This window comes from Bos grunniens, chromosome 24, assembly GCF_055505025.1.
Source record: "Bos grunniens cultivar Pamir isolate PY7600 chromosome 24, Bosgru_T2T1.0, whole genome shotgun sequence".
In the NCBI taxonomy this organism is placed as follows: domain Eukaryota; kingdom Metazoa; phylum Chordata; class Mammalia; order Artiodactyla; family Bovidae; genus Bos; species Bos grunniens.
In genome coordinates, this window is record NC_141188.1 from 48,467,047 (window position 1) to 48,493,274 (window position 26,228).

Genomic DNA, 26,228 nt, shown 5'->3' on the forward strand with positions numbered 1-26,228 from the left:
TTGTCTTCAGTCTTTCCCAGCATCAGGGCCCCCTCATCTTTACCAGTCTATATTGCAGTCAGGGATACCAGACAGGTTGTAATCCTGCTCAGCTGTGATGATGGAGCCAAGAGATTGAGTAGGAAAAGCTGTCCATGGTCATAAGAACTGGATTTGAGACTTTACTCAGCAACTAAATAGACTTCAAAACCCTGTGACTTCCTTTAGCTAAATCAATGGGCTAATGAGAAGGTAAAATGATGTAACCAGAATAAATACATATTGGAAAGTTGTCACACAAACAGGAAGTTGTGTTACTATTGGCTGATCAGAGCTCCCAAATAGAGAAAAGGGTTTTGTAATCAGTTAGAGTTAACAGAACATCTAAAATAGCAGTGGTTAAACAAGATAGAACCTCATTTTTCTCCAATACAAAAGAAGCTTGGAAGTGGACACTCCAGAGTTGGAATGGGGGCTCAGTAGCTGTCAGGGACCCAGGCTTCTATTATCCTTCTGTGCCACACTAGCATATACCTTCTGTCTCAAAAATCACCTTCATGGTCCAAGAAGACTTCCGAGGCTTCCTCCACATTACATACATCAGGAAAGAGAGACACTGCCTAATTAATCAAACTCTTTTGAGGGGACCCTCTTGAAAGTTCCACATATTTCTACCTCCATCATCTTGGCCACATCTGACAGCATGTAAGCTGGGAAAGGCAGTATTTTATCAAGGTGTATTGCTGTCTGAGAGTAGTCTGTTGGAGAGCAACCAGCAATTTGCCACATAGAGGCATCTGAAACCAAATGAAATGTCAAAATTCTTTGAGTTTAAAGTAGTAACAGTGAAATGAGTGACTCTTATGAGTGGCCCAAAGAAAACAAATGAGATTCACTCAACTTGTTCAGCAAAGAATGTTTGGTATAGCTACTGCACGCCATAGACTATTCTCAGCACTAGGGAGATGGTAGTGAGCTGAAACAAACCTTCCCTGCCCTTATATAGTTTACGGTGTATACCTCCCCAGAAAGAGTATATAATTGCAAACTGTGACATAGTTGTGTATGGGGAATCTTGTAAGATGGTCACACTTGAGCTTTGTGCACTCAACTTGTAGAGTGAGACAAAGGAGCTCTCTTCATCTGGCCTGAAATTGGCTGGAAGTACCTGCAGTGCGGGAGACCCAGGTTTGATTCCTGGGTGGGGAAGATCCCCTGGAGAAGAGCATGGCTACCTACTCCAGTATTCTTGTCTGGGGAATTCCATGAACAGAGGAGGCTGGCAGGCTGCAATCCATGGGATCGCAAAAAGTCGGACATGACTGAGCAACTAACACTTTCACTTTTACCCCAATGAATGACATGGTTACCTGTCCTTAGAATGGCTATGGTTTTCCTCTTCTCTGACCTTCCTCACTGCTGACCAAGGCTGCTTTAAACTCTTACCCATAAATGAAAGTGTTCCTCTCTTCTCATTTATATCCCCTGTAGCTAGGAGAGAATTCTTGTCTATTTTCCAAAGAGCTGAGGCTATACTTCTTGCACAATTTAAGGAAATTGGGATATGATGTCCCATTCTCCTTGCCTGTGGCAAATAGATGAGCAATTCTCAGGCATTCTGAGGATCAAAAGCATCAGTCTGAACTGTCTGGTCTATCCCAATAGAATGGGCTGGGACTTCTGCTTTGATTTGCTATTGCCTTTTCTGATCTTATAATTTCATTTGGGATTAAAATAGAACTTTCATTTGCAATGCTCATATTCTACATTTACTAATATGTGGGCTAACCTTGGAATGATAAAATAGTTGAAATAAAGAATACAGTGTCTTTTGGTTGTCATTTCATGGAGCCAAGGATTTTATTTGTCCTTCTGGAGGGTAGCTTTATTTTTAGCTCCATGTGGTATTCTAGATGGATGTTCTGTCTCCACAAGGCAGCTCAGATAACACAATCACATCAAGTTTTAGGGACAAATTCTTTTTGTTCCAACTTAGAAGCATCAAGCATTGCTAGGATACGGCGCTAGAACAGAGAGGAGGCATTTACTCTGCTCAACGAGAAAATAAATGGGTTATTGATGTTTCCATATTATATGCTGGATTTCCTTCTGAAGATTTTCATGAGTAACTTCAGAGTTGCATGGAGGACTGATAAGCACCAGTGTTTGTGAGGAAAAGACTCAGTCTGATTAAAAAGAAAACAAAAAACCTTGAAAGATGGGGGGACTCTGAGGCCACGAGAAAAAGGAACAGGAGTCTCCAGCACTCAAGGAAAGCCGCAGAGCTGGGCTTCCATGGAACCTGGAATTTAGCTGGAGATCCACAAGGCACTAATGTAGTTTCAGCATTCTAGCAGCAGAGGTCAATGGTCTCCCACTCTGAGCTTGACCATTAACTCAATTCAGGGCTATGCCATGAATAACTTGTCTAGGCTCTCAGACATATTTTAAGTTATCTGGTTCTAATTTTTCTTTTGCTGCAAGATCATTTGCCGGTATTTTAGCACTAATAACTCTGAGACAAATAAAGCTGCAACTGGAAAGAAAAAAATGACATTTCAGTCTTGCTTGCATGCGTGCTAAGTCACTTCAGTTGTATCCGACTCTTTGAGACCCTATATACTGTGGCCCACCTTGTTTACATGGCTGCTTAAGAAAAAGACTTTAAATTCATCTGCAAGTCTTTAGTTATTGCTCCTCTGGATCTTCTGCTCTTACTCTGAAAAGTTATCTGGTCCCTTAGTTTCTGGAGAAGATGACCTCTGCTGTCCCCTGGTGGCTGGTCATGAAGACAGGTCTGTGCCTTTCCTGGTAATTTTCTGTCACCTCCGGTGTTATTGGCTTAGAGTACAAAGCTAAGGATGCTAGGCTTCCATCCCTAAGTGTAATCTAGAGCCTCTGTAGGAGACAATTCTCCATCAGCTTGACTGACCAGCTTCTCTCCTCGTGCCAAGCATGGGTGCCAGTTTCAGAAATGTGTGTCATGCCTGAAAGGCTGTGCGAGCCCCACGCCCGGGCTCCTGGAAGAACAACCTCCTCTTGGCGGTCAGATGCAGCATCTTCATGTTGTTTTTTGCTAGTGTCACTGGGGACCTGTCCTCAGACCCCAGGACTTTGTTTATATCCCTTCTCTGATCCAGCTTCCCATCCTTCATGGGCTGGGAAGAAAATCACTAATGAGTTTCCCTCCTTTGGTTTCTTAATGCAGCAGATAAGGATAAGAAAATTTATCTCAAAGGTGGGCTAATTGTGAAGCTTGTGTTGATAGTTCATGATAATGAAGATGGTGGGGGATAAGTATTAAATATCATGGCAATGCGTTTTAAACTTCATCTGAAGTCTGTCAAGGGATGCCATTGGTGAGATGCCTCTTCAGTTAGGATGGTCTTTAGCAATTCCAGGGCAGGAGGGCATCCACTCTCACATCCACTAGACTTCCATTCAACTCAGAATTTAGAAATCCTGGCTCCAGAGGGTCACCATTTTGGCCTATCTCTTTCATCTGAGAGGCAGAATTTTTGGCATAAAATTATCTCACGGACTTTGATTCAACATCACAGTAAGGAGAAAGGCACACTACTGACTCCCTCACCAATACTGTTAGAAGACATAGTCAAAATTTATAACCTTTCCTTATCCATACAAAGATACCATCATGATGGGGAGGACTCCAGCTGCTGACAATGGCCAAAGGCAAACTTAGACTTTAATAACCATTTCTGAAGGAATTCCATTTCCAAAAATAATGTACTCAAACATTTTAAGCCAAAATAACTCTAAAAAGTATTAGTGTTGCCCCTAAGCAGATGTTTATAATTACATGAACACAACTTTTACTTCATAGTTTTTTTATTATAGACTTTTTATCCACATGAATGTTAAAGAAACTACAACAGAGTTAAATACCATTTTTGATAACATGATTATATTCTTAATTACACTCAATATTAGACTGTAAAATATTTCCAGAGGAATACAATCTTCATTCATACAGCAGGCAAAGTACCAGAGAGGAAGGGGCCACACACAAGTCTGTCCAGTTTGCTAGGAAAAGCAGGTTCATACAGCCGATACCATCCTAGCTGCTGAAACATGATCCCCGCTCCTAGGACAGGTCTCGTGTTATCTTTTCTCCAAGAATCACTTCTTCAGATGCAAAAGGCAGTCTTGTAGAGCTGCTCTCTCCAATTGTGCAGCCCTGAGATCCCCCGGGACTGTCCATGGGTTTCCCACCCCAGTTGGCTAACAGCACTCCCACGCTCTGGGTTCGGTTGGCCTTTAAAATCACAGACTCGAACTTTGGTTCCACCAAAAGATGCGACAAGCATTGACTGCTCTGGTTGGCTCCCCCCTCCCCCCACGAGTGAATGGCCGCTACAGTCTAATTTACATGGTTGTCCACGCTGCTTTGAGGTCACTTGTCCTTGGGTTCTCCCGAACCTGACTTTCTATCTCATTCCCAAGCCCTTTCCATTTGCAGTCTCTGTGCGGGTCCCAAGTGCTCAGGGGCAGGCTGTATCTTACAAGAGCACAAGAGGAAGTGGTTCTGTGCGCCTGGGATAAGACAAAAAGCACAGAATGACAACCTCAGTATGATACAATCAGATAATTTTAAAACATTTAAAGTAATATCCAATATATCCTTAAAAGCAGACATCTTTAGTACAGTTTAGATAAAAATGTTTCAACAAGTGACCATGAAAGCATCATCCTTTCCCCACGTGTTTGCCTGCTACCTTAGATTATACATCTCTGCTGACACTGAGCCGAACTAGAACTATTACATCAGAGCCTGTCGGTTTGCTACCCTTACTTCACAGTAAGGTCATTTTGTTGGGTTCCAGAGACTCCGATTTGTTGTGAGCAAACATTAAGACAGACAGCCTGTGGTAAAGGGGCAGACAGAGTTACAGGCACTGGTGCCCTGCTGGCTTTGGCTGGATGGTCCAAGTAGTATCTGTTTTTCTTGTTCTGGGTGTTAGGGCAGCTCTAGAGGTATGACTGGAGGTTTTGCCATTCAACATCAATGGGACCACTGGATCGGTTTATTAACTGTGTATTTATAACTGATAATGTAAGATGTGAATTAAGTCATGATTTCAGGTTACAAGTCAGAGGACAGTGGATGAAGTGTGGGCAACCTGGGTCAGATCCTGCCGCTTGTTAGCAGTGAGGCTACACAACCGACTCATCTCTGCATTTCAGTATGCTCAGCTGTAGAATGAAGAGAGTAGCAGTACTTCTCTCAATAGGCTGGTGTGAAGATAAAATAGTTGACATAAAGCACTTAGTCACAACCGAGCTACTGAGCACGCACGTGCGCACACACACACACACACACACACATACACACACACAAATATGGTAGCACACTCTCATTCTCAATGGAGACTCTTATTTGACATCAAAGGAGAGAAATAGACATGCTACCCAGCCCTAACCCTTTATTTTTGATTGTTACAAAAGGAAAACACAAAGTGTTCAATTACAATTTCTCCAAACCCTTTTAAGGCCTTTTTCTTGCCATTTTTTAATAGCAGTTATCCCAGAAGTGCAGTAAAAATGATAGGAGTTTACTAAAGAGCTAGATGTTGTTAGCATAGGGAAAAAAATCATATTTTCAAACTCTCTAGAAGGATGTAAAGAGGCAATCAGTGATGAAGAAAAATGCAGAAAGAAGGCCAAAAGTAGGTGGGTTATACCCTTGGGTATTATCTAGGGTTTTGAACAGACTTTAATAAAAACAGCTCGTTTGTGGGAAAGAGAGAATTTGGCAGAAGACTGGCATTCAAGAGTGACAGTCAACATTTACAACTGATGGAGGTTTTGATCAGGTTTGGCCATCCACATTTCATAGATAAGAAGGAGCCTCAAAGATAGTAAATGAAATTCCTTAAGATGACATAGGGTAGTAGTGTCAGATTTAGAAGCCAGACTCTTTCAAAACCAGCCCAATGATCCTGGAAAGACAGAGAAGGGGCTTAGTGTTAAACAGACCTGTATTGAATCCTGGCTTTGTCACTTTCTAGCTAAGTGACCTCACTGAACCTCTGTGATCTCATGTATGAAATGGAGACAGTAATAGGATCAACCATAAAGAGTTGTAAAGATCAAAAGAGAGAATGTGGCAGAGAATTTGACCAAGTATCTGGCATGGTTAGTGCTCAGTGAATGCCAGTTATTATTATTTCCAGCTTGTTCAGCAAGTTTCTGTATGACTATGAATGAGCCATACCTATGATTCACTTTTTTCTTGTAAAAAATGATCCTGTTCTCTGTGAAAGACACAAGTGTTTCACTGAGTCACAGGGATGACATTTGTATAATGTTAAACGGAGTTTGGGAAAAAAGAATGTAAAGTAATATTGAATTGGTGTTAACATCATGACATTTTTATTTGTGGTGTAGATTTCACACACATTACACTGTAACATCTGTGTAGGAACTGGGGCGCATTAATGACTGAAGGTAAGAAAGACCATCAGGAATAATTCCGGTGTTAAAAACAGTTCCAGATGAAAGGATAATTTGCACAACATGTTGCAATATTTTTCAAATCACTTCCATGGTACTTGTGAGCTCATGATAAAGCGAATGCACAGAACAGTACAATGTCTAACCAACAAGGGCTTGTTTTAGGAGGTAGTTGAAAATAAATAACCTACAGTTTACACAGCTGGCAGCTAAACAAATAGAATTCATTGCCCCAAAGGGAGCTATGCCTAGGTTGAAGAAAGGTTTCGATGAATCCATGGATAATGGATCTGTAAGGAGTTATCAAGGGAAAATTAAGAGTTATTCAGTGTACACACCTAAATTTTGAGGTTGGTCTTGTTAAAAACACAATTTGGCTCTTCTAATGGAACTGCATAGTTAGTCCCTTGGTATGGGTGGACTTTTATTTTAATTTGACATGGAATCTCTGGTGTCCTAATGCAGGACAAACAAGATTTGTAGGGCAGTGATATGTGGCAGTACTTGCTCAGCTTATTAAGTGGACTGCCTGTGGTTTTGAAAAGCTTCCTCCTCCTAATAGTCACACTGGAATCCACTGGGTGGCAAGAACACAGCACACTACCTTAAGGTCACTCTTGCGTAAGACATTAATGCATCAGTCCCTAATTTGGAAACCTGTGGTCACTCAGCAAGACAGAATTTGTCTCTCTCCCTTGGTGTAATGATTTTTATTTTGTCATCTCTCCTGGGGTAATTCCTTGCAGGCTTGGCATGTTGAGAATCAAATACTGCCTCTAACAATATGGTTGTGATTCTCTGCTTGGCTGATTTAGCTCAGCATTTAAGTAACCACTAATCTTCTGAAAGCACCAGGGTCTACTTAGAGAAATCCCTGTTGTCTGCAAGGATGGAAACAAAACCAGCATGGAGGAAGCATTACTTACTAAACACAAATCAATCTTTTTTTTTCCCACCTCGCTGTACACTATGCCACCATCAAAGGCGTGGTTTCTGGGTGGTAGGTCTTCATTTTGTAGGTGGAGAGCAGCTCATGTGCGACAAGTAGAGAAGATGAATTGGGGAAGTGGACGGGTAAAAAGAGTTTATTGAAGTCCCTAAGTATAAATCAAACTACAGTCTAATAAAGGTGGAGTGAAAAAAGCCAGATACAAGAGAATGTTCCCTATAATGTCCTTTGCTAAAGTTCAAAAACAAGCAAACCCAGTCTTCTGGGGTCAGGGGAGTGACTGGAAAGAGGCACAAGGTGTTAGAACCCAAGCGAGTTCACTGAGCTTTGAGTTCTTGACTTCACGACTTGTAGAACTCGGTGATTTGTAGCCTTTGGTGACTGTGCTATACTTCAGTGAAAAGGTTACTTTAAAAGCACATTCCAGTATTTACTCTTTGATTTGAAAGAAAAGTAGTTTGATATTTTCAAGCTTTTATATATATGGGCTTATCAGTATTCCTTTGGATGATTCTTGCTCTGATTACCTTGATACCCTGCATTAAGATTTATTAGACTTAATGTCCTAAAATTATTTATTTCACACTGCTGGGACAAACCTGGTCTATAAAAGTGAGAAAGAAAGCACTCAAATCAACTTCAGACTTAAGACAAATACCTGAATGTACAGAATGAAGCCAAACTCACAGGTGCATTTGTGTAAGTGTATGACTTCATGGAGACGGAAACAGAATGACAATATCTGAGTGTCTCAAAACAGAATGACTTATTATCCAAGCAACTCTGTTGCTAAACATCTGCTCACAGAAGTCACTGTATAAGGACTAAGTTGCTGCTGCTGCTAAGTCACTTCAGTAGTGTCCAACTCTGTGCGACCCCATAGATGGCAGCCCACCAGGCTCCCCCGTCCCTGGGATTCTCCAGGCAAGAACACTGGAGTGGGTTGCCATTTCCTTCTCCAATGCAGGAAAGTGAAAAGTGAAAGTGAAGTCGCTCAGTCATGTCCAACTTTCAGCAACCCCATGGACTGCAGCCTACCAGGCTCCTCCATCCATGGGATACTGCACTTAAAGTCAGGAAGCCTAGAATCTCTTCCTGGTTTTGCAACAGAGACATAAAACATCATATCTCTCTTCACCGTATCTCGAGTCCCTGTGCATAAAATTAAGGGAAAGCATATGAATGAGAGATTGTCTTGGAAAGAATTTTGAGCTCCTAATGAAATGTGACATACGTACAATTGTTTAAGACAAATACTGAAGATTATCACTAATAAGGGGCTTCCCAGACAGTGCTAGTGGTAAAGAACCCACCTGCCAATGCAGGAGATGTAAGAGACGTGGGTTCGATCCCTGGGTCGGGAAGATCCCCGGGAGGAGGGCATGGCAACCCACTCCAGTATTTCTGCCTGGAGAATCCCCTGGACAGAACAGCCTGGTGTGCTACAGTCCACAAGGTCACAAACAGTTGGACCTGACTGAAGCCTCTTAGCATGCATGCATACATCACTAATAAAGATGATGGCAAGAAGTAGAACTGTCATGCGTGCATAGTAGAGGAAGCTTGTGATAGGCAGAAGAGAAACATGAAGGAAAGAAAAGGAACCACGAACCTGCATTGCATAGAATTATTTTTCTTTTTTGCCAATAAATTCTATTGAATTGAAAATAGGTTCCAGAGGGAAGGAGTGGGTAGAATTATTCAGATGGGAATGAATAAAATTGATAAATGACCACAATCCTAGTTGGCCACGAGCACGCACAAACACCACTTCTGACATCTGAGTTTTTCACTGATTTAGCTGTTCTAGCTGCTAGGTCATTTTAACGTATTTCTACAAAAACAACAGTGTCCTAGCTTTGCATTCTTTCAGTTCTAATAATTATATATATCTTCTTCTATATCATAAAAAGTTGTTTTTGAAATGTTTAGGTATATTCTGAGTATTTTGAACTGTGGTGTTGGAGAAGACTCTTGAGAGTCCCTTGGACTGCAAGGAGATTCAACAAGTCCATCCTAAAGGAGATTAGTCCTGGGTGTTCATAGCAAGGACTGATGTTGAAGCTGAAACTCCAATATTTTGGCCACCTGATGCGAAGATCTGACTCATTGGAAAAGACCCTGATGCTGGGAAAGATTGAGGGCATGGGGAGAAGGGGACGACAGAAGATGAGATGGTTGGATGGCTTCACCGACTCAATGGACATGAGTTTGGGTAAACTCCGGGAGTTGGTGATGGACAGGGAGGCCTGGCGTGCTGCAGTTCATGGGGTCACAAAGAGTCGGACACGACTGAGCGATTGAACTGAACTGAACTGAACTGAATACGGTCATTGAACTTTTACTGTCTTCTTTCCCCTAGGTGTCCAGAATTCTTGTCTTTTAAATTGTTGCCAGATATGTGACATTGGATCCGGCTTCATCTGTAGAGAAACAAGGACTGTTTTATAAAAGAATGAATGGCTAAACGTGCAGAAGAAGTTCTCGAAGGTCTATGTCGCCTGCGGTTATTCACAGCACCATCTGCCAGTAACTCACTGAAAGCTGGATTTCAGCAAGAATTTGAGCAAAGAAGAGAGCAAAGAAGAAGAAACATAATAAGCACGGCTTTAGACATTTTGATTTCCTTCAGCATACCGGGAATCGGGGTGTTAGGAGGAACCAGAAGGAGCAGAAAACCTCAAAACAGAATGAAGATCGCATGTGCAAGACTGACTTGAGAATTTCCTTAGCTTTAGAAAATTTCTGCAGAATTTGTAAGATGCACTTAGCTTTTTATTAAGGAAGTCCCAGGCCCAGAATGAAGTTCAGCAGTGTATCAGCTTAAACACAGGATGCAGCACCACCCAGCTCCCGGTGCCAGGGGGCTACCATCAAGTACATCAGTGAGGAACACAAGCAAGCAACTCAGAGAGTTTTCTCTGGTGAGCTCACCTTTTAGCTTTTGCTGAGATGGGCACCAAGCTTTTCTTTCCTGATCAAGCTCGCTGCATAGGGAATCTGTAAGATAAAAACAAGCAAAACTCTCCAGGTGAGCTAAACTTGGAGACAGATGTGTAATGGAGACCCTTACCCTTCATTGTGCCTAGCGATTTGAATGTCAGTGGATCTGCCCTGAGGAGAAAAGGTCTCCATCCTCCCCAGCAGTGTGGCGCTTCTGGGATACAGCATTCCTAAGGCCCATTAGAAAGCATTTGAGGACAGAACAGATGATCACACTAGACTGTTGCTACAGCTAGTCTCTGAGGTTCCTATGTGACATTTGACTTAAGAAGTTAAAAAAAAAACTTGCATTTAATAATATGGTATTCTTACGTCCAAGGTCACAAACAAGAATGTGATTACAAGCTAGTTCAATGTAACTTTTCATTTAACTACAGCGATCAAATATCTCATTATAAATCACAAATAAGATTAACTAACTAAATGAAAACTATTACTCTGGGTAATTTCCCAGTAACTACTAAGAAGCATCAGAAATAATTGCACTGAATGGAAATATGACCCTTGAGAATTCTACCTGAAACTTGAAAAATACTTTTCAATACCGGGGCTTTGAATGAAAGTCCATCTCACTTGATATGCTAGAAAATTCAAACAACTGAAACTGGACTACATGTATAATATTATTTAGATTTGCCTCTCCATTAAATCCAGTTATGTTACTTACCTTCATTATTACAAGATTAAATTCAGAATTCTAGTGATATAAGTCTATTTTACATTTAAAGAAACACTCAGCCCTCTAGAATGTAATATGAACTATGGCTGATATGAGGTAAAAGCAGCGAAGGAAATAAAATTATAGCCACTCAATTAAGCAATATTTTGTGTCTTGTTTGAGACATTCCTCACATTCCCAGTATATTTATGTTTTGTTCTCCTGAGCTACCGGTGCATAAATATGAACCTTTATTAACGGGAAGGAGCTACAAATCTACAGTGATGCTAGTGACTAAATTAACTGCATCAGTTGGCCATAATAACCAGTTTGTCAAATCAAACAGTCTTTTTGATGAAAAAGAAAGAGAAACGAAAATAACTGTCTCAGTGTCTAGATACACAACTACAACATGGATGTATACGATAGAGTCATATCCGATAAAGGGCAGAATAGCAGCACCGACGTTGCTTCATACAGGACCATAAAACGTTCAGCGTCCTAACCTCACATTTTAGGACAAGAGCTAAGGTCAGCTAGATAACTATGACAAGAACAGTTACACAGGGACCTACTCTAGGTACCTCGTCTTTTCACTCTGTGTTATGCTATACCTGCTATTAACAGAGACATACTTGAACCTTGATTTTCCACTATGTTGTATGAAACAATATGCCCCAAATCCACGGATCACCTCTCTCTTTAGATGAATGCTATCACAGAGCCTTGAATGGAATTCTATTATTTAGGATAACAAGTGGCAAAGATGTAAACCTTGGGGTATAGAAAATTACCTAATAACATGCATTTGGGTCACTCTTGCGTTTAAAAAGCATTCTCAACATCAAGATTAGATGCCACAAAGATTTAGTAAGTATCTTCTGTACCAGGCACTACACGAGATAAGTTAATATCACCATGAGCCATCTCATCAAAGCCAGTACACTACTCACCCTAACCTAAACAAAACTGCCTGAAGGGCACTGCCTTAACATCTAAGTCAGAATGCCTTTCTCTTTCTCTTTTTTTTTTTTCAGAAACAGCAATGCAGCATCTCATTAAGATGGGAAGCGGATTAGGAAATTCTTTAAGAGGACTCAGGGAAAAAAAGGACATTTCCAAAAAAGCACATTTGATCCTCAAATCTCCAGATTGAAATTTAGATCTGTGTGAAGAATTGTTCATCTCACACTGTGAGCTGAGAATTATTAATTCCAAGTCCTAAATCATGAATGATAAATAAAGAATATATTAGCACACGGCCCAGTTGCTCATGGAAACTATCCTATTTCATTGATTCTAAGATACTCTCTTCCCCCTCACATTTTAACATTTCTGATATTGGCTGTACTATGATTGATGGCATCTTAGAATAATAGTTAGGCGCTTCCTTTTCTTACAATACATCAAGTAATGGGCACTTTTATGATTGGTGGTGTATCAGGTTCTGTCTTCCCTAACTTGGGAAGCTCATGACCTTAGAGACTCCATTTAAGATAACTACGCCATGTAAACCCCATATATTAGAATTCATAAAAGCTTTCTTTTCATCTTGATCAGCTTGGAAATCACCAAGATTGGCATGGACAAAAACCTCTGAAAGTTATTATGTAACTTGTAAATTACCTAGTTGGCTCTAGAGTATCAAAAGTATTGAGATTTTGCCAAAAAGGATAATTTCCTAGTTTGTGCCAAGAGAGAGTTAGCCTGAGCTCAGACATTAAAGTGGATCTACATCTCAAAAAGAGAAAGATGTGAAAAAGGATATATAACTTAGAAACAAGTGACTGCATTGTCAAAATGCAAGGCAATGGATCAATACTTGGAAGAGGACCCACTTTAGTCAAAGCCTATCTCTTGGAGAATCTTAAGGCAGCTTCCACAGATGTTCAGACTTAGATAAACTCCTCTGATGTGTTACACATTTAGTCACAAAATCAAAATCCTCTAGGGACCCAGGGATATTTTCTAAAAATAAAGTGTTTGATCAACCTTTTAAAAATATGTAAAACATATTTTAAAAAACTTTCCAGGTTCAGAGAGTACAAATCTGGGCAAGTTCCCATCCTAGTTAATCCCAGAGCACCTCCAAGAAAAGACCGTATATCTCTAAGAGCTGTGTCCTTGCTGAAGAGGGAACACTCCTACAGCAATGGTAAAAACCTGTCACTGCTCCTTTCCCTGCAAGGAAGCACAGCGCTCAGACCATCAGAGAGTTGTAAACTGCTTTTTTACAAGTCCACAGTGAACGAAACATTAGTACTAAATCTAGTGGACTAACATGATGTTAATTGAGGCTTTGAATGAAGAACTTTAAGACCGGTTCCCCTTGCCTGTGTGTGACTGCAGCGTTCTGGAAAAACAGTAGAGGGCACCTAAAGACCAGCACATTTTAAAAGCATTTTTTTTTTCCTTAATCTATGCGCCCCTTGGTAGCGCTCCAGCAAGTTCAAAGGATGTGAATCTGAGTCCAGTCATTTATTGTGTGTTTTCTATTGCAGCTTCACAATGTTCTTCAAGAACTATGACTAATGTCTTCAATAACTACGGCTTCAAATATGATATGCCTTGAATAAACCTAATGGTAGTAGCCTCTACACATATGTACTTGCTTAAAAAAAGTGTTGCCAAATTAGCAATGGAAAAAAAAAGTTATCAAGACATTATAGTAATCTCAGCTCATGTTGTAAATTATATTATATCCTAATCCTTGGAAAAACTTTAATCAAAAGGTTACATACTCTTATAGATGTAGAAAGAAACTTATGCTTACCAGGGGTTAAAAATGGGGAGGGATAAATTGGGAGATTGGGATTGATATATACACACTACTATATATAAAATGGATAAGGATAATAAGGATAAGGATCCTAATAAGGATAACTAAAAATGCTTTTTGCCTATTGTACAGCACAGGGAGCTCTACTTAGTACTCTGTAATGGCCTATATGGGAAAAGAATCTAAGAAAGAGTGGATATATGTATATGTGTAACTGATTCACTTTGCCGTAGAGCTGAAACTAACACAATATTGTAAATCAACCATACACTAGTAAAAATCTTTAAAACAATGTCATACACTTAGTAAAATACCTTCATTTCCTTCTTTAAATTTTTTTAAAAACTACATATAACATTGTAATAGTTTTTTCACTTTCTTCTTAATCCTAAAGGATGATGGTTTTGGTTTACAAATTGAATACTTTTCCCCTAGAATCGTAATTCACTTGTGAATGAGAAATCTTTTGCTCTTGATTATATTTAATGTAATAAACATCTTCATGAACTTGCTAATTCTAAAAACGTTTTTGATTCATACCGAGAGGAACATATTTGTTTGTATGAATAAATCTAGTTTGGTAACAAAAACATTTTAAGCATTTGAAAACCCAAGGCAGAGGTGGAGGACTATAATATAAACTGTGTTAAGAACTGTAAAACTCTAATTTTAAGCTATTTGTAAAAAAAAAAAAAAAATTAGCTTGTGGCCCAGTTATGTTAAATAAACTGCATATGCTTTAAACCTCACATTGAAATAAATGCACATTCATTTATAAATGTACAAAGAGAATCAATCATTTGAATCTATAGTCACCACAACTTTGCATTTAACAAACTGGAAAAGGAAGCAACAATATAGAAGTTAAAGTCAGCAGAGAATCTAAAATGTAGGCACCAAAGAAATTCATAAGTTTTCTTTCTATGGCAATGATACCCAAGATGCTTTCAATATAATCTTGAATAAGAACACTGTGTAACAGCATAGGATAAATGCATTGTGGGTCTATGGGAATTGTTATAAAATATGATGGTTTTAATATATTTGAATTTTCTATGACTACAGGATACAGTAGGTTTTCATCTCATTTAAAGGAAAAGAAGCCTATTCTGCAGGTAAATGACTATTCTGTAACATATGCTCTATACACTTTAAATATAGAATAATTTAAGCATATTGAATTAAAAATTTTGGTGAATTGTTCTGTTCTCAAGGAACAAAGTATGTATCCATATTTAGTGATGAATTAGAGCACTAAACCAAAAATACTGAGAAAGTCAATAATTGTGATACCTAGCAACTTGATTTAGATATAATTCTAAAGACATTTTTCTCCAGGTACTCTAGCAAATACAAGCTGAATAAGGGACAGGATGTTTCCTTTCAAGAAATCTTGAGTCCACTGCCTCAATTCTAAAGCAGACGGTATAGTGTGAACACAAGTCCTTCTTGCACAAATGTGCCTTTAGCCAATAGTTCCACTAACAGAGGTACTACTTTGGGAAAGAGCATGCCATTAAATTGATTTTTCATACTGGCATAGCATTTTATGATTTACATCTGCATTTCATGCTTATTAAGCACTTGTGCCTTATCATATACCTATTAAGATACTAGGTTGGCCTTTCAATGGGTCCCTTTGGTTTAGAAACTGATACAATGAATGAATGAATGAATGAATAGGATGAATCTTGAACTCAAGTTTGCGGACCTTAAAGCTTGTATCTGTTAGTCACAAAGATAGTGCAGTAAATACATAAGCTCCTGGTAATTCACTAGAGGGCCTTCCCAGGTGGTGCAGTGGTAAAGAATTCGCTACCAATGCAGGAGATGCAAGAGACGCAGGTTTGAACCCTGGGTGGGGAAGATCTCTTTGAGTAGGAAATGGCCACCCGCTCCAGTATTCTGCAGGAAAATTCCATGAACAGAGCAGCCTGGCGGGCTACCATCCAGAGTTGAACACAACTGAGCACGCATGCACAATTCACTAGTAAGGCTTCTTTTAGTAGTTTTGGTAGTAGTTACCCAGCACAAAAAAATATTTGGGGAAATCAGGACCAAGCCAGGAAAATCTGGAAAAGAATTAAGAGGATGGCTACATAAGATTATCAGAGTCAGGGGCATCCATGGATGGTGATTAATTCAGCAATGTCTACTGATAGCTATTTGATATTAGACACCATGCTTGGTGTTGAAGGCAACATGAAGAACCAGAAATTTCAGGATAGGGGACACAAAAGGAGGGGAAGAAACAGTAGGAATAAATCATGCCTATTTCACCAGTTTTCATGTTGGCAGTGTGGATGTGCTTTTGTGGATTTCAGGAATTACATGGTACCTACAAGGGTCGGGGGAGAAGGCAATGGCACCCCACTCCAGTACTCTTGCCTAGAAAACCCATGGATGGAGGAACCTGATGGGCTGCAGCCCATGGGGTTGCGAAGAGTCGGACACGACTGAGCGACTTCCCTCGCACTTTTCACTTTCATGCATTGGAGAAGGAAATGGCAACCCACTCCAGTGTTCTTGCCTGGAGAATCCCAGGGACAGAGGAGCCTGGTGGGCTGCCATCTATGGGGCTGCACAGAGTTGGACACGACTGAAGCGACTTAGCAGCAGCACAAGGGTCGGGGGGAAACGTTCCAACTCCTCCCAAAGAATTTAATTTGAAATCAGGAAAATTTACTATCTAGAGAAATATGAATTAATAACACTTATCTAGATAAATGACTACATGATGATAGAATATTTTGCAATACAATATAATAATTATATTTTGTAATACTAGTTTGTACCATCCCACATACCAAATATCTCAAAAGACATGAGATATTTTTCTCTTTATTAATACTGTCTGCTTATCACATGGATGCAATGCCACGTCCTCTTTTACTAAAGAAACCAAATGTCAAAGAAAATTAAGACACTAAAGTTATATAACTGGCCTTAATAACTAGCACTAAAATAATTATTTAGTTTCCTTTCCTAATGCCCATTTTGCTATGTTCATCACTACCCAGGAGTCACACATTTTTGGTTGCATGTATGGCAATTTTTGTTTTAAGAGTCTGAAAATTGTATCCTATGTAAAATAAGTAGTCTTAAAATTTTATATCCTCATACCTCTGATTCTATCTTTATATTCTTTCTTTGGGCAAATTAAGCAATACATAAATTCACAGCAAGTAATAAGCAGCTCTTATTATCTAGGTATCAAAAGCTAAGAACAGTAGATACTTTTCTTTTTTTAACTCCTGTGGGGGATTAGTGGCCAACTGATTAAGAAAATGTTTCTCTTCCCCAATGAATTTAGGTGCAAATAAAACTAACACGAACAAAACCAAAACAAGAAGAAAGATCCTATTTAAGAGGATCTTAAGTTGAGGTGGTTTTCAGAACTGAGAGTCGTTAACCAGCACTTGAGATCCAGGAAAACCTCAGATGGAGGGTTAGAGTTAGCAGCACTTTTAATAGAGCCCTCAGAATGGGGGAAAACGTCGTGAAATACAAGGATGCTTTCAAAATGACTCTCGGCAATCTCCATTAAAGCAAGCATGATTTTCTCCCATGCAGGAAGGAAACATCAATAACCATCTTTCTTAAATAATCTTGACAGAGAGCTAGATGCCTGGCTCTCTAGACAAGACAGGCGAGTCTGCGTAGACAAACATTTCATGGCAGAAGGATAGCGGGGACCAGCTCAGAAACGCCAAACAACCCAAATTATAACAACCATGCTGTGAATAACATTAAGAATCAGTGTCATGTCTTTACCCAAATGATTAAAAATATCTTACAAAAACTGAGCAGAAATTATTTCCCCATTGTACTCATGAAAATGAGGAAGCTTGGGAGATGACTTTCAAAGCACTAATAAATAATACCAGCTGTGTCTGCATGGGGATAAAGGGCGAGGAAAACAGAAAAAGAAAAAACAACTCAAAAAAGAAAAACAAAAACAAAAAACTCACACCACTAATTAGTAGATGTTCTCCTGTTTCCCTGTTTCTGTGTCAACAGAGCTTAGTCCATGTCCACTTTCAGACACGATTAGGATAGAGTGAGTAACATCCTTCATTTGGAAATAATTCATTTCTTTTCATCATCCTTCAAGGGAATTTAACTGATGAATTGTGTTTACACTAAGTTCTATTGACAGCAGTGGGCCCGGCTCAGGTCTGGGTGGTGGAAGGAGGGGTAAGACAAAGACAGTGGCCCTTCCCTGGGCCTCTGGCACAGCCCGGCGCTGTGCTCGGAGGTTTGCACCGTGGAAGACAATGCGGGTACCTCTGGTTCACTCTCAGAGACGATGCACACATCTGTCCATTAACACATGGTAGGTAGTTACATTTAGAGGAAACATACTGACACATCTGTTTACCCTGCATCTAAGTAAATCTCTTGGCAATTAGCATCTAAACCAGCGGAGGGGTAAGTGGACCAAAGGATTTCAAGGCATAAAACAGGAACAGCTTCATACGTATCAGGTGGTTTTGAAAACAAACCCATCACCTTGAATTCATTTTTAAGTAGAAATGCATCTTACAATTTGTAACTGTTGCACCATTTCTTCTCTGTAGGCTAGTTCCCTTTTCATTTGATCCTGGAAATTATCTGAAAGGGGCGAGAAACAGAGAAAGAAATTAATTAAAGTGCAAAATCTACTTTTGGTATATTTAGCATATTGACGGTATAGTAGACTACTGATGGTCCCACAGAAACACTCCCCCTTTAAAAAAATTTTTTTTTTAACTGGAGGATAATTGCTTTACAATGTGTTTATTTCTGCTGTACAACAATGTGAATCAGCCATAAAAAAATATATATATCCCTTTCCTCTTGAACCTCCCTCCAAACCCTACTCCCCACCAGCCCACCCGTCTAGGTCATCAGAGAGCACCTGGGTGAGCTCTCTGTGCTATGGTTATTTGAAGACATATTTTCTCCAAGACTGTGGTTTAATCAGAATAAATAGTAAATTCTGAGAGTGTATTAGTCACTCAGTCATGTCCAACTCTTTGCGACCCCATGTAGCCTGCCAGGCTCTTCTGTCCATGGGATTCTGGTGGGACTGCTGGGCTACAGTCCATAGAGCTGCAAAGAGTTGGACATGACTGAAGCAACTTACCATGCACACACATATGCCTCAATCAGAGAAGGAAGGAAGGATCTTTAAGAGATATTGTGCAAAATATCTTTGCCATTCTACATATTGATCATTTTTATTGTATTTCCAGAAAGGAATGACTTCTTAATGTGTATCTTGCTGTTTCATCTTTTCCATGTGCTCTTTTTAAAATGGGGACTTGGCTAACTTCAGCTTTTTCAGCTTTAATTGAGAAATTGACCTGATCTCATATGAATCTGTGGTGGATGGCCAGGGCAGGACCTTGAAGAAACCAGAAACTTTGTCATCATCTTTTCTTCTCTTCCTTTCATCTCGGCAGCCAGCTGCTGTGAGTCCTGTATATTCCACCTCCATCCTCTCCTCTCTTTGCCATCGTTACCTCCCAAATGCAGACACCTCTTGCCTGAAGAATTTCCCAACCAACCATATGGCCTCCACCTCCTTCCTCTTCAAATCCCTTTCACTCTCCTGCTTAAAAGTTCGTGATGGTTTCCCACCACTTCCAAGGTGATAAACCCTTTACCATTCATGAGATTCTGGATACTTAGAAACTAAAAACACTGTTCTTTTTATTTTTTGACTTCTATCAAGGACACTTGCTCCTTGGAAGAAAGAAAAGCTATGACAAACCTAGAGAGCATATTAAAAAGCAGAGATATCACATTTGCTGACAAAGGTCTATCTAGTCAAAGCTATGGTTTTTCCAGTAGTCATGTATATGGACGTGAGAGTTGGACCATAAAGGAAGCTCAGCACCAAAGAATTGATGCTTTTGAACTATGGTACTGGAGAAGACTCTTGAGAGTCCCTTGGACAGCCAAGAGATCAAACCAGTCAATCCTAAAGGAAATCAGTCCTGAATATTCATTGGAAGTACTGATGCTAAAGCTGAAACTCCAATACTTTGGCCACCTGAAGAGCTGACTCACTGGAAAAGACCCTGATGCTGGCAAAGACTGAAGGCAGGAAGAGAAGTGTGTGACAGAGGATGAGACGGTTGGCATCATTGATTCAATGCATATGAGTTTGAGCAAACTCTGGGAGATAGTGAAGGACAGGAAAGCCTAGCATGCTGCAGGCCACGGGGTTGCAAAGAGTCACATTGGACTGAGCGACTGAACAACAAATCTTTCTATAATATTTGAATTCCTTCCCCAACCTCAAGCACGTATTTTTAATAATTTTTAAGAGATTTTAATTTAATTATTTTAATTTTAAGGGACTTTAAAAAAAATAGAGTAGTTTTAGGTTCTCAACAAAATTAAGAAGAAGCTACAGAGATTTCCTATACATACGCCCCCACTACCAACATCACTCACCAGAACTGACCACCAAGAACGAACCTACACTGACATGCCGTTATCACCCGAAGTCCACAGTTTACCTTAGGATTCACTCTTGGTGTTTTGTACAGTCTGTGCATTTGGACGAGTCTATAGCAATGTGTCTCTGTCGTCACATATTGGGCAGAATATTCTCACTGCCCTGAAATCCTCCGTGCTCTGCTTATTCACTGCTCCCGTCCACCCCATCTCTAGCAGACTTGATCTTTTTATTGTCTCCACAGTCTTGCCTTTTATAACATATATTTTTTAAAAGATCCATTTCCTATTCTCTTCTCAGAACTTGATGGGAAAGTCGCTGTAATAGAGGTAAGTCTGTAGTACTGTGCGAGGGTTAAAGGAGGAGCCCCGATTCCCTTGGAGGGTGAACGCAAGGAAAGCGGGGAGGAGATGTGATCAGCACTCTGCAGTAAGACGCGGAGGCTGAGTGGGGAACAGCAAGTACCCAGCTGACTACAGCACAGCGGGTGGAGGAAGCTCCCTGCGTCCCATCACCCGCCAAACCACGCTCCAGTCTTCACACACGCACTGTACTCCCAGCCACCGTGTGATGTGTGGCCTTGCCCTTAGAGCAAACCTCTCCAATTTCTTCAAGCTTGAATGTTATGTCTCCCAGAATGTTCTCTGATTCTCCTGCCCTCTCCTTCCAGGATCAGTCACCCTTCTCTTCTACTCCTCCAGTACTGTACGCATACCTCTGTTAACGCATCCACAGTTCATACTATGATTAGCTGTTATACATGTGTCTTTGAGTGCGACAGTGAGGGCAGGAAGATATATTTTAGACACTTCTAAAATTTCCAAAGCCCACCACAGTGCTTGACACACGGCAGGGGCTGGTTAATGGATGAGGAATGAAAAGAGCACTGAAATATCCACCAGAAGGTCTGGATCTGCCTTGAATGACAGTTACCCGACTCTGGAGGCTCAGACCCTTATCCGAACAAACAAGGGGATGGAGTAATGTGCTCTGTAAGGCCCTTTCCTGCTCTACTGCTTTAAGATTTGATGACAAGGTAAATCGACTTGGTTGGGCTTCAGACACCAGTTCTCTTTCCTGTGCTGGTAGATGAGGAGTGGGTAATTTTGACATGCACTGATAACAATTAGGAGTATGAGGGGCTGGCATCCACCTGCCACCTAGGATGCACTGGAGGTGGGTCAAAGCCCATAGACTGGGCACAAGGCAATCGGAACCAACATTCCACTAGCATCCTTAGCCCCGTGCCTGGGCCAGACACCTTCAGAAGATCAGTGTTCTTTCCAGAGGCCAGAGTACATCCCAAGCAGGCATCCATCTGTGAAGACGAGACCTACCCTCTGAGCCTTGGCAGCTTCCTCTGTCCCTCTCGAGCTCCGCAGTGCCTCTGATCAGGGTGGGAACTGAGAGGGGTGGGAACAAAGCCTGCCTGAAGCTGGCTGTGCCACCTCCCTGGAATCCCAGGAGAGTCTGATTTTGGAGGAGGGCAATTTAGAGTGGAATGATGGTAACTAGCCCTTACTTAATTCATGCTCATGGCTCTCTGATGGCATACAATACAATTCTTTAAATTAAAATGAAAAAAAAAAAAGCCATTAAAGTGATAGAAAAATGGTGAATATTTTTATAGAAGTGGAGTGAGGAAAGGTGTCAAAGACAAAAAGCAAGCCAGAAAGACTGATAGATTTGATTAGATAAAAATTTAAAGCTTTGATGTGACAACAAACGTGAACACAAAACACCAAAGTCAACATTTTAAAATGAATTGAAGCAAAAAAAAATTTGCAAGATGATACAGAATTAATACTTTAGTATGTAAAGAGTTCACACAAACCATAAGAAAATGAACACATCAAAAGAAATATGAGGAAAGACTATGGCATTCACAACACATACAAAGGGATGGCAGATACAGGCGAAGTGTTCAATATCCCCAGCAATGAAAGAAAAGGAAATAATATGAGGAACCACTTTTTCCATTTAAGTTACCAAAGATCTAAAGAAAAGATGATACATGGTGTTTCAAGGACGGGAATATGAATTCAACCTTTTGGGAAAGCAACATAAAATTTTGCATCAAGAGCTTTGAAAAGATCATATTTTTGACACAGCAATTCTTTTAGGAGTTTATCCTAAGAAAATGATCATGGATTTGTGAAAAGATTTAGTAACAATGATGTCTAAAACTTGGATAAACTTTAATGTCCAATATAAGACCACATTTATAGACTGCTGGGTGGTCAAGAAAAGAAGTTCATGTTAAGTGGGAAAAAGGAAGGTTAAAAAAATAGTGTGTGTAATATTTTATTTTGTTTAAAAAATGATTTAATATGCATTAGAAAGGCTGAAACTCCAAAATGTTGACATTGGTTTTCTCTAGGTGACAAGATTATGGGTGATTTTTATTTTCTTTCTGTTTCTGCATACTTAAACTTTTCTACTGCTGCTGCTAAGTCGCTTCAGTTGTGTCTGACTCTGTGCGACCCCATAGACAGCAGCCCACCAGGCTCCTCTGTCCATGGGATTCTCCAGGCAAGAACACTGGAGTGGGTTGCCATTTCCTCCTCCAATGCATGAAAGTGAAAAGTCAAAGTGAAGTCGCTCAGTCGTGTCCGACTCCTAACGACCCCATGGACTGCAGCCCACCGGGCTCCTCCGTCCATGGGATTTTCCAGGCAAGAGTACTGGAGTGGGGTGCCATTGCCTTCTCCAAACTTTTCTACAACAAGCTTAAATTGGGAGATATAAAGATCGCTAACTGGCAAAAGAAAAAAACTAAAAAGTTTGCTATGTTCCAAGGCGGTGAAGGCACAATTTAACTGGAGATGAAAAAATCAGTAAGCTTATCTCTCTAACGAGAATTACTTAGAGCCCAACTATTTTGGAAGATGACAGCATAAGAAGAGGTGGCAGAAAAAGCACCGGCAGTCTGCCAGCCAAACACAGCAGCAACACCTGTGTTCCGCAAACATGGACAGTCTGAAAAGCCAAAGCGTCTTTCAAATGGCAACAAGAAGTATCCAGCCTACATTCCTGGCACTAGAAATAAGACGAGGACTCATACAGTAGATCTAATTCCCCCAGTAGAGCCTACTTATCAAGCAATAAGCTCTGGGGGCTTTTTCATTTACACAGTATTCATTTTGTTGTCACTGCTTTTAAACCATAATAGAGACTTTTGATCCGTACCATGTATTAGAAATTCCCTTCCCTCCTTTTCCAGAGGACACTATACAAAGAGCAAGTAAAGAAGAATTCTATGATTCTACTGATCATAGAATGAATCTAGTAACAGTCACAGGTGAAAGATGGGATGACCATATTCAGACAGATGAAATATAGTTGGGTCTTTTAAGAAGTAATCTTAAAAGGAACTTGGAAAACAGATTTTTAAATAAAAATCTAAAATGATGACATGATTAACACCTACCAGTTAAGTTTTTCACAAAGCCTCAGTCATTAGGCCTCCCTTGTTGTAAACCACTGGCCTTTCTACTTGGTTCTCTCAGTGCCATGAATTTGTCGTCATATCTGCAAATCCAAGGACTCAATTCATGAGTCCTCACTAATCTCCTTTATCAGTGATCCAATTTCATCTTCATTATGAGCTTTAATCTCTTTGAATATGACACCAAAACCTACATCAACCATTGACTGAGAGTACACTCTATGCCCACAATTTGCTGGGTGGGCAGCAACAAAGACTCTATCCTGAACATATTTACAACACTGTCAGGTGGAGGGTGAAAGAATCAGTGAGGAGTTAACACAAAACGCCAGTGGAACTAGGACTTCAGCAAAGCGTGTGTACTGCAAGAGCGGGAAGGCTTCCTCGAGGTGGCGGGACTTGAGCTATGTTCCAAATGATGAGGAGCACCTAGACGAGGAACTAGAGAAACAAGGGGTGCAGAGGTGGAAAATGAGGGGTGAGCGCTGTCCGTGGGGTAACGAGCTGAACAGGGGGAGAAGGAGAAATAAGCAGGGTGAGTGGGGCGATTACAGAGGGTTTTAGAAGCCAGTCAGGAGTCAGATTAGTTGCAATATGATCAGCAACAGAGAATCACTATAGTGCATGGAATATGTGGCACCAAAGGTAGATTTTTAGGAAGGCTGGGCTAGTGGCAGCAAGCAGAAAGAGCTGGAGTGGGGAAGGGAGGTAAGGACCCAGGGTTACACCCTGCAGCAGAGACATGAGAGAGAGAGAGTAAGGGCCTTCTCCACTGGTGACTTCATCTAGCAGCCTTTTGCAGGTCCCAGATCAGGGTTAGGCTCTGAGGTTACACTGATGGCTAGTGGCAAGAGAGTAAAATGACTGAAAAACGACAGCAAATGCTGTAATAGAGGAAGGTGCCGGGTGCTGGAGGAGAAGGGAGGAAGGAGAGATTCACTAGGGAAGGCAGATACAGTGTCAGGACAAAGTGACTACCAGATCTGCAGCTGCAACAGTGATCAGATTGGTCCTTAGTGGGAAAGTCCCGTGGCATGCTGGGGGCTGCTGCTGCTGCTGCTAAGTCACTTCAGTCGTGTCCCACTCTGTGCAACCCCATAGACGGCAGCCCACCAGGCTTCCCCGTCCCTGGGATTCTCCAGGCAAGAACACTGGAGTGGGTTGCCATTTCCTCCTCCAATGCATGAAAGTGAAAAGTGAAAGTGAAGTCGCTCAGTCGTGTCTGACCCTCAGAGACCCCATGGACTGCAACCTTCCAGGCTCCTCCGTCCATGGGATTTTCTAGGCAAGAGTACTGGAGTGGGGTGCCATTGCTGTCTCCGATGCTGGGGGCAGGGCCTGTCTAATTACACACAGGATGTCACTGCAGGATGTGGGACCAGCTGTTCCACTGTCAGCTCAACGACCTTGACAGAGGTGAAGCTCCCCTTCATCCATTTCCTCCAACTCTTATTTCTACCCGATTCTAGACTACATTTCTCCCACCTTCCCTTAGGATCCCCTCTTGACTTCTCTTTGCTTATCTGCTCAGTTGGACAACTAAATAGAATTGTCTTGTGTCAAAACCAGTTTCGCTGCCTGTCCCATCCTCTATAACTACCGCCCGATAAAGCTCTAGAAGTTCTGCTTTCTAGTATCAGCTGCTTTACAATAAAGCCCCTGTAGGAACATAAGTATTATACTTAAAATGGTAATAGTAACAACGACTCACATTACTACGGATCAGTCACTATGCTGAACACTTTATACATTTTAATCCTCTCTGCAGTGCCACAAAGTGGGTAGTAGTATGGTTCTACAGCTGAAAAGGCGGTCAGGTAAAAATCTGTCTAAGGTTATTCTGCGGGGAAGTCAGCGTCCAAACCTGGAGACCCGGCTACCAACCACCATGCTCTGTATTCTAGAAACACTTTTCAAGAACTCAATGCTAATGAATAATCTCCTCTTCTTCCTCCTGCTTCCTCATCACCATCACTGTCACTGATGATGCTATCAAGCACTTATCCTGCGCTAGGGATGTTCTCCGACTTTAACGTGGATCCTCTCATGTAGTCCTCATCTTTGTATGAGATGAGGATTATCTGGCCCATGTTACAGTTTCCAAGGTCCTACAACCAGGAAGTGGCAGAGCCACAAAGTAGCTCAGGGGATTTTTGAGCCTGGAATTGTAAGTTACAGGTGACAACTTAGCCTAAGTCCCCCTAAGCGTTCTAAGGGAATTAGATTTGAAGTGTCCTGACTGAATCCACCTCCTAGTAAAACGCTCTGGTTGGGTTTCCTCTCTGCTTCCTTCTGGTGTGGCTTTAGTAGTTCCGTCCTCCCCTTTCCACCTGAGCGAAGCTAAATCTGTCTGCCAGCCTCATGGCCTCTCATGTTTAGTTAACAAGCACATAATGGGCATTTGCTATTTTCACTGGTGTGAAATTAACTGCCTCTTTGTGGTGGGTCTAAACCACGCATTATTCAAACTTGGGTACCCACACCACT

The 26,228-nt window shown here is 40.9% G+C and overlaps 1 protein-coding gene across 1 annotated transcript in view; it reads right to left on the reverse strand.

The window, feature by feature from the left end:
• Positions 1-3,810: 3,810 nt before the first annotated feature.
• SKOR2 (SKI family transcriptional corepressor 2) overlaps positions 3,811-26,228 on the reverse strand; it is a 42,141-nt gene continuing 19,723 nt past the window's right edge. Inside the window, exons 6-8 of the mRNA XM_086373416.1 lie at positions 18,389-18,456; positions 10,337-10,402; positions 3,811-4,533 (exon numbers count right to left, since the gene is read on the reverse strand). Coding sequence (XP_086229542.1) covers positions 10,340-10,402; positions 18,389-18,456 — 131 coding nt within the window. The 3' untranslated portion in view covers positions 3,811-4,533; positions 10,337-10,339. The remainder of the gene's footprint in view (positions 4,534-10,336; positions 10,403-18,388; positions 18,457-26,228) is intronic.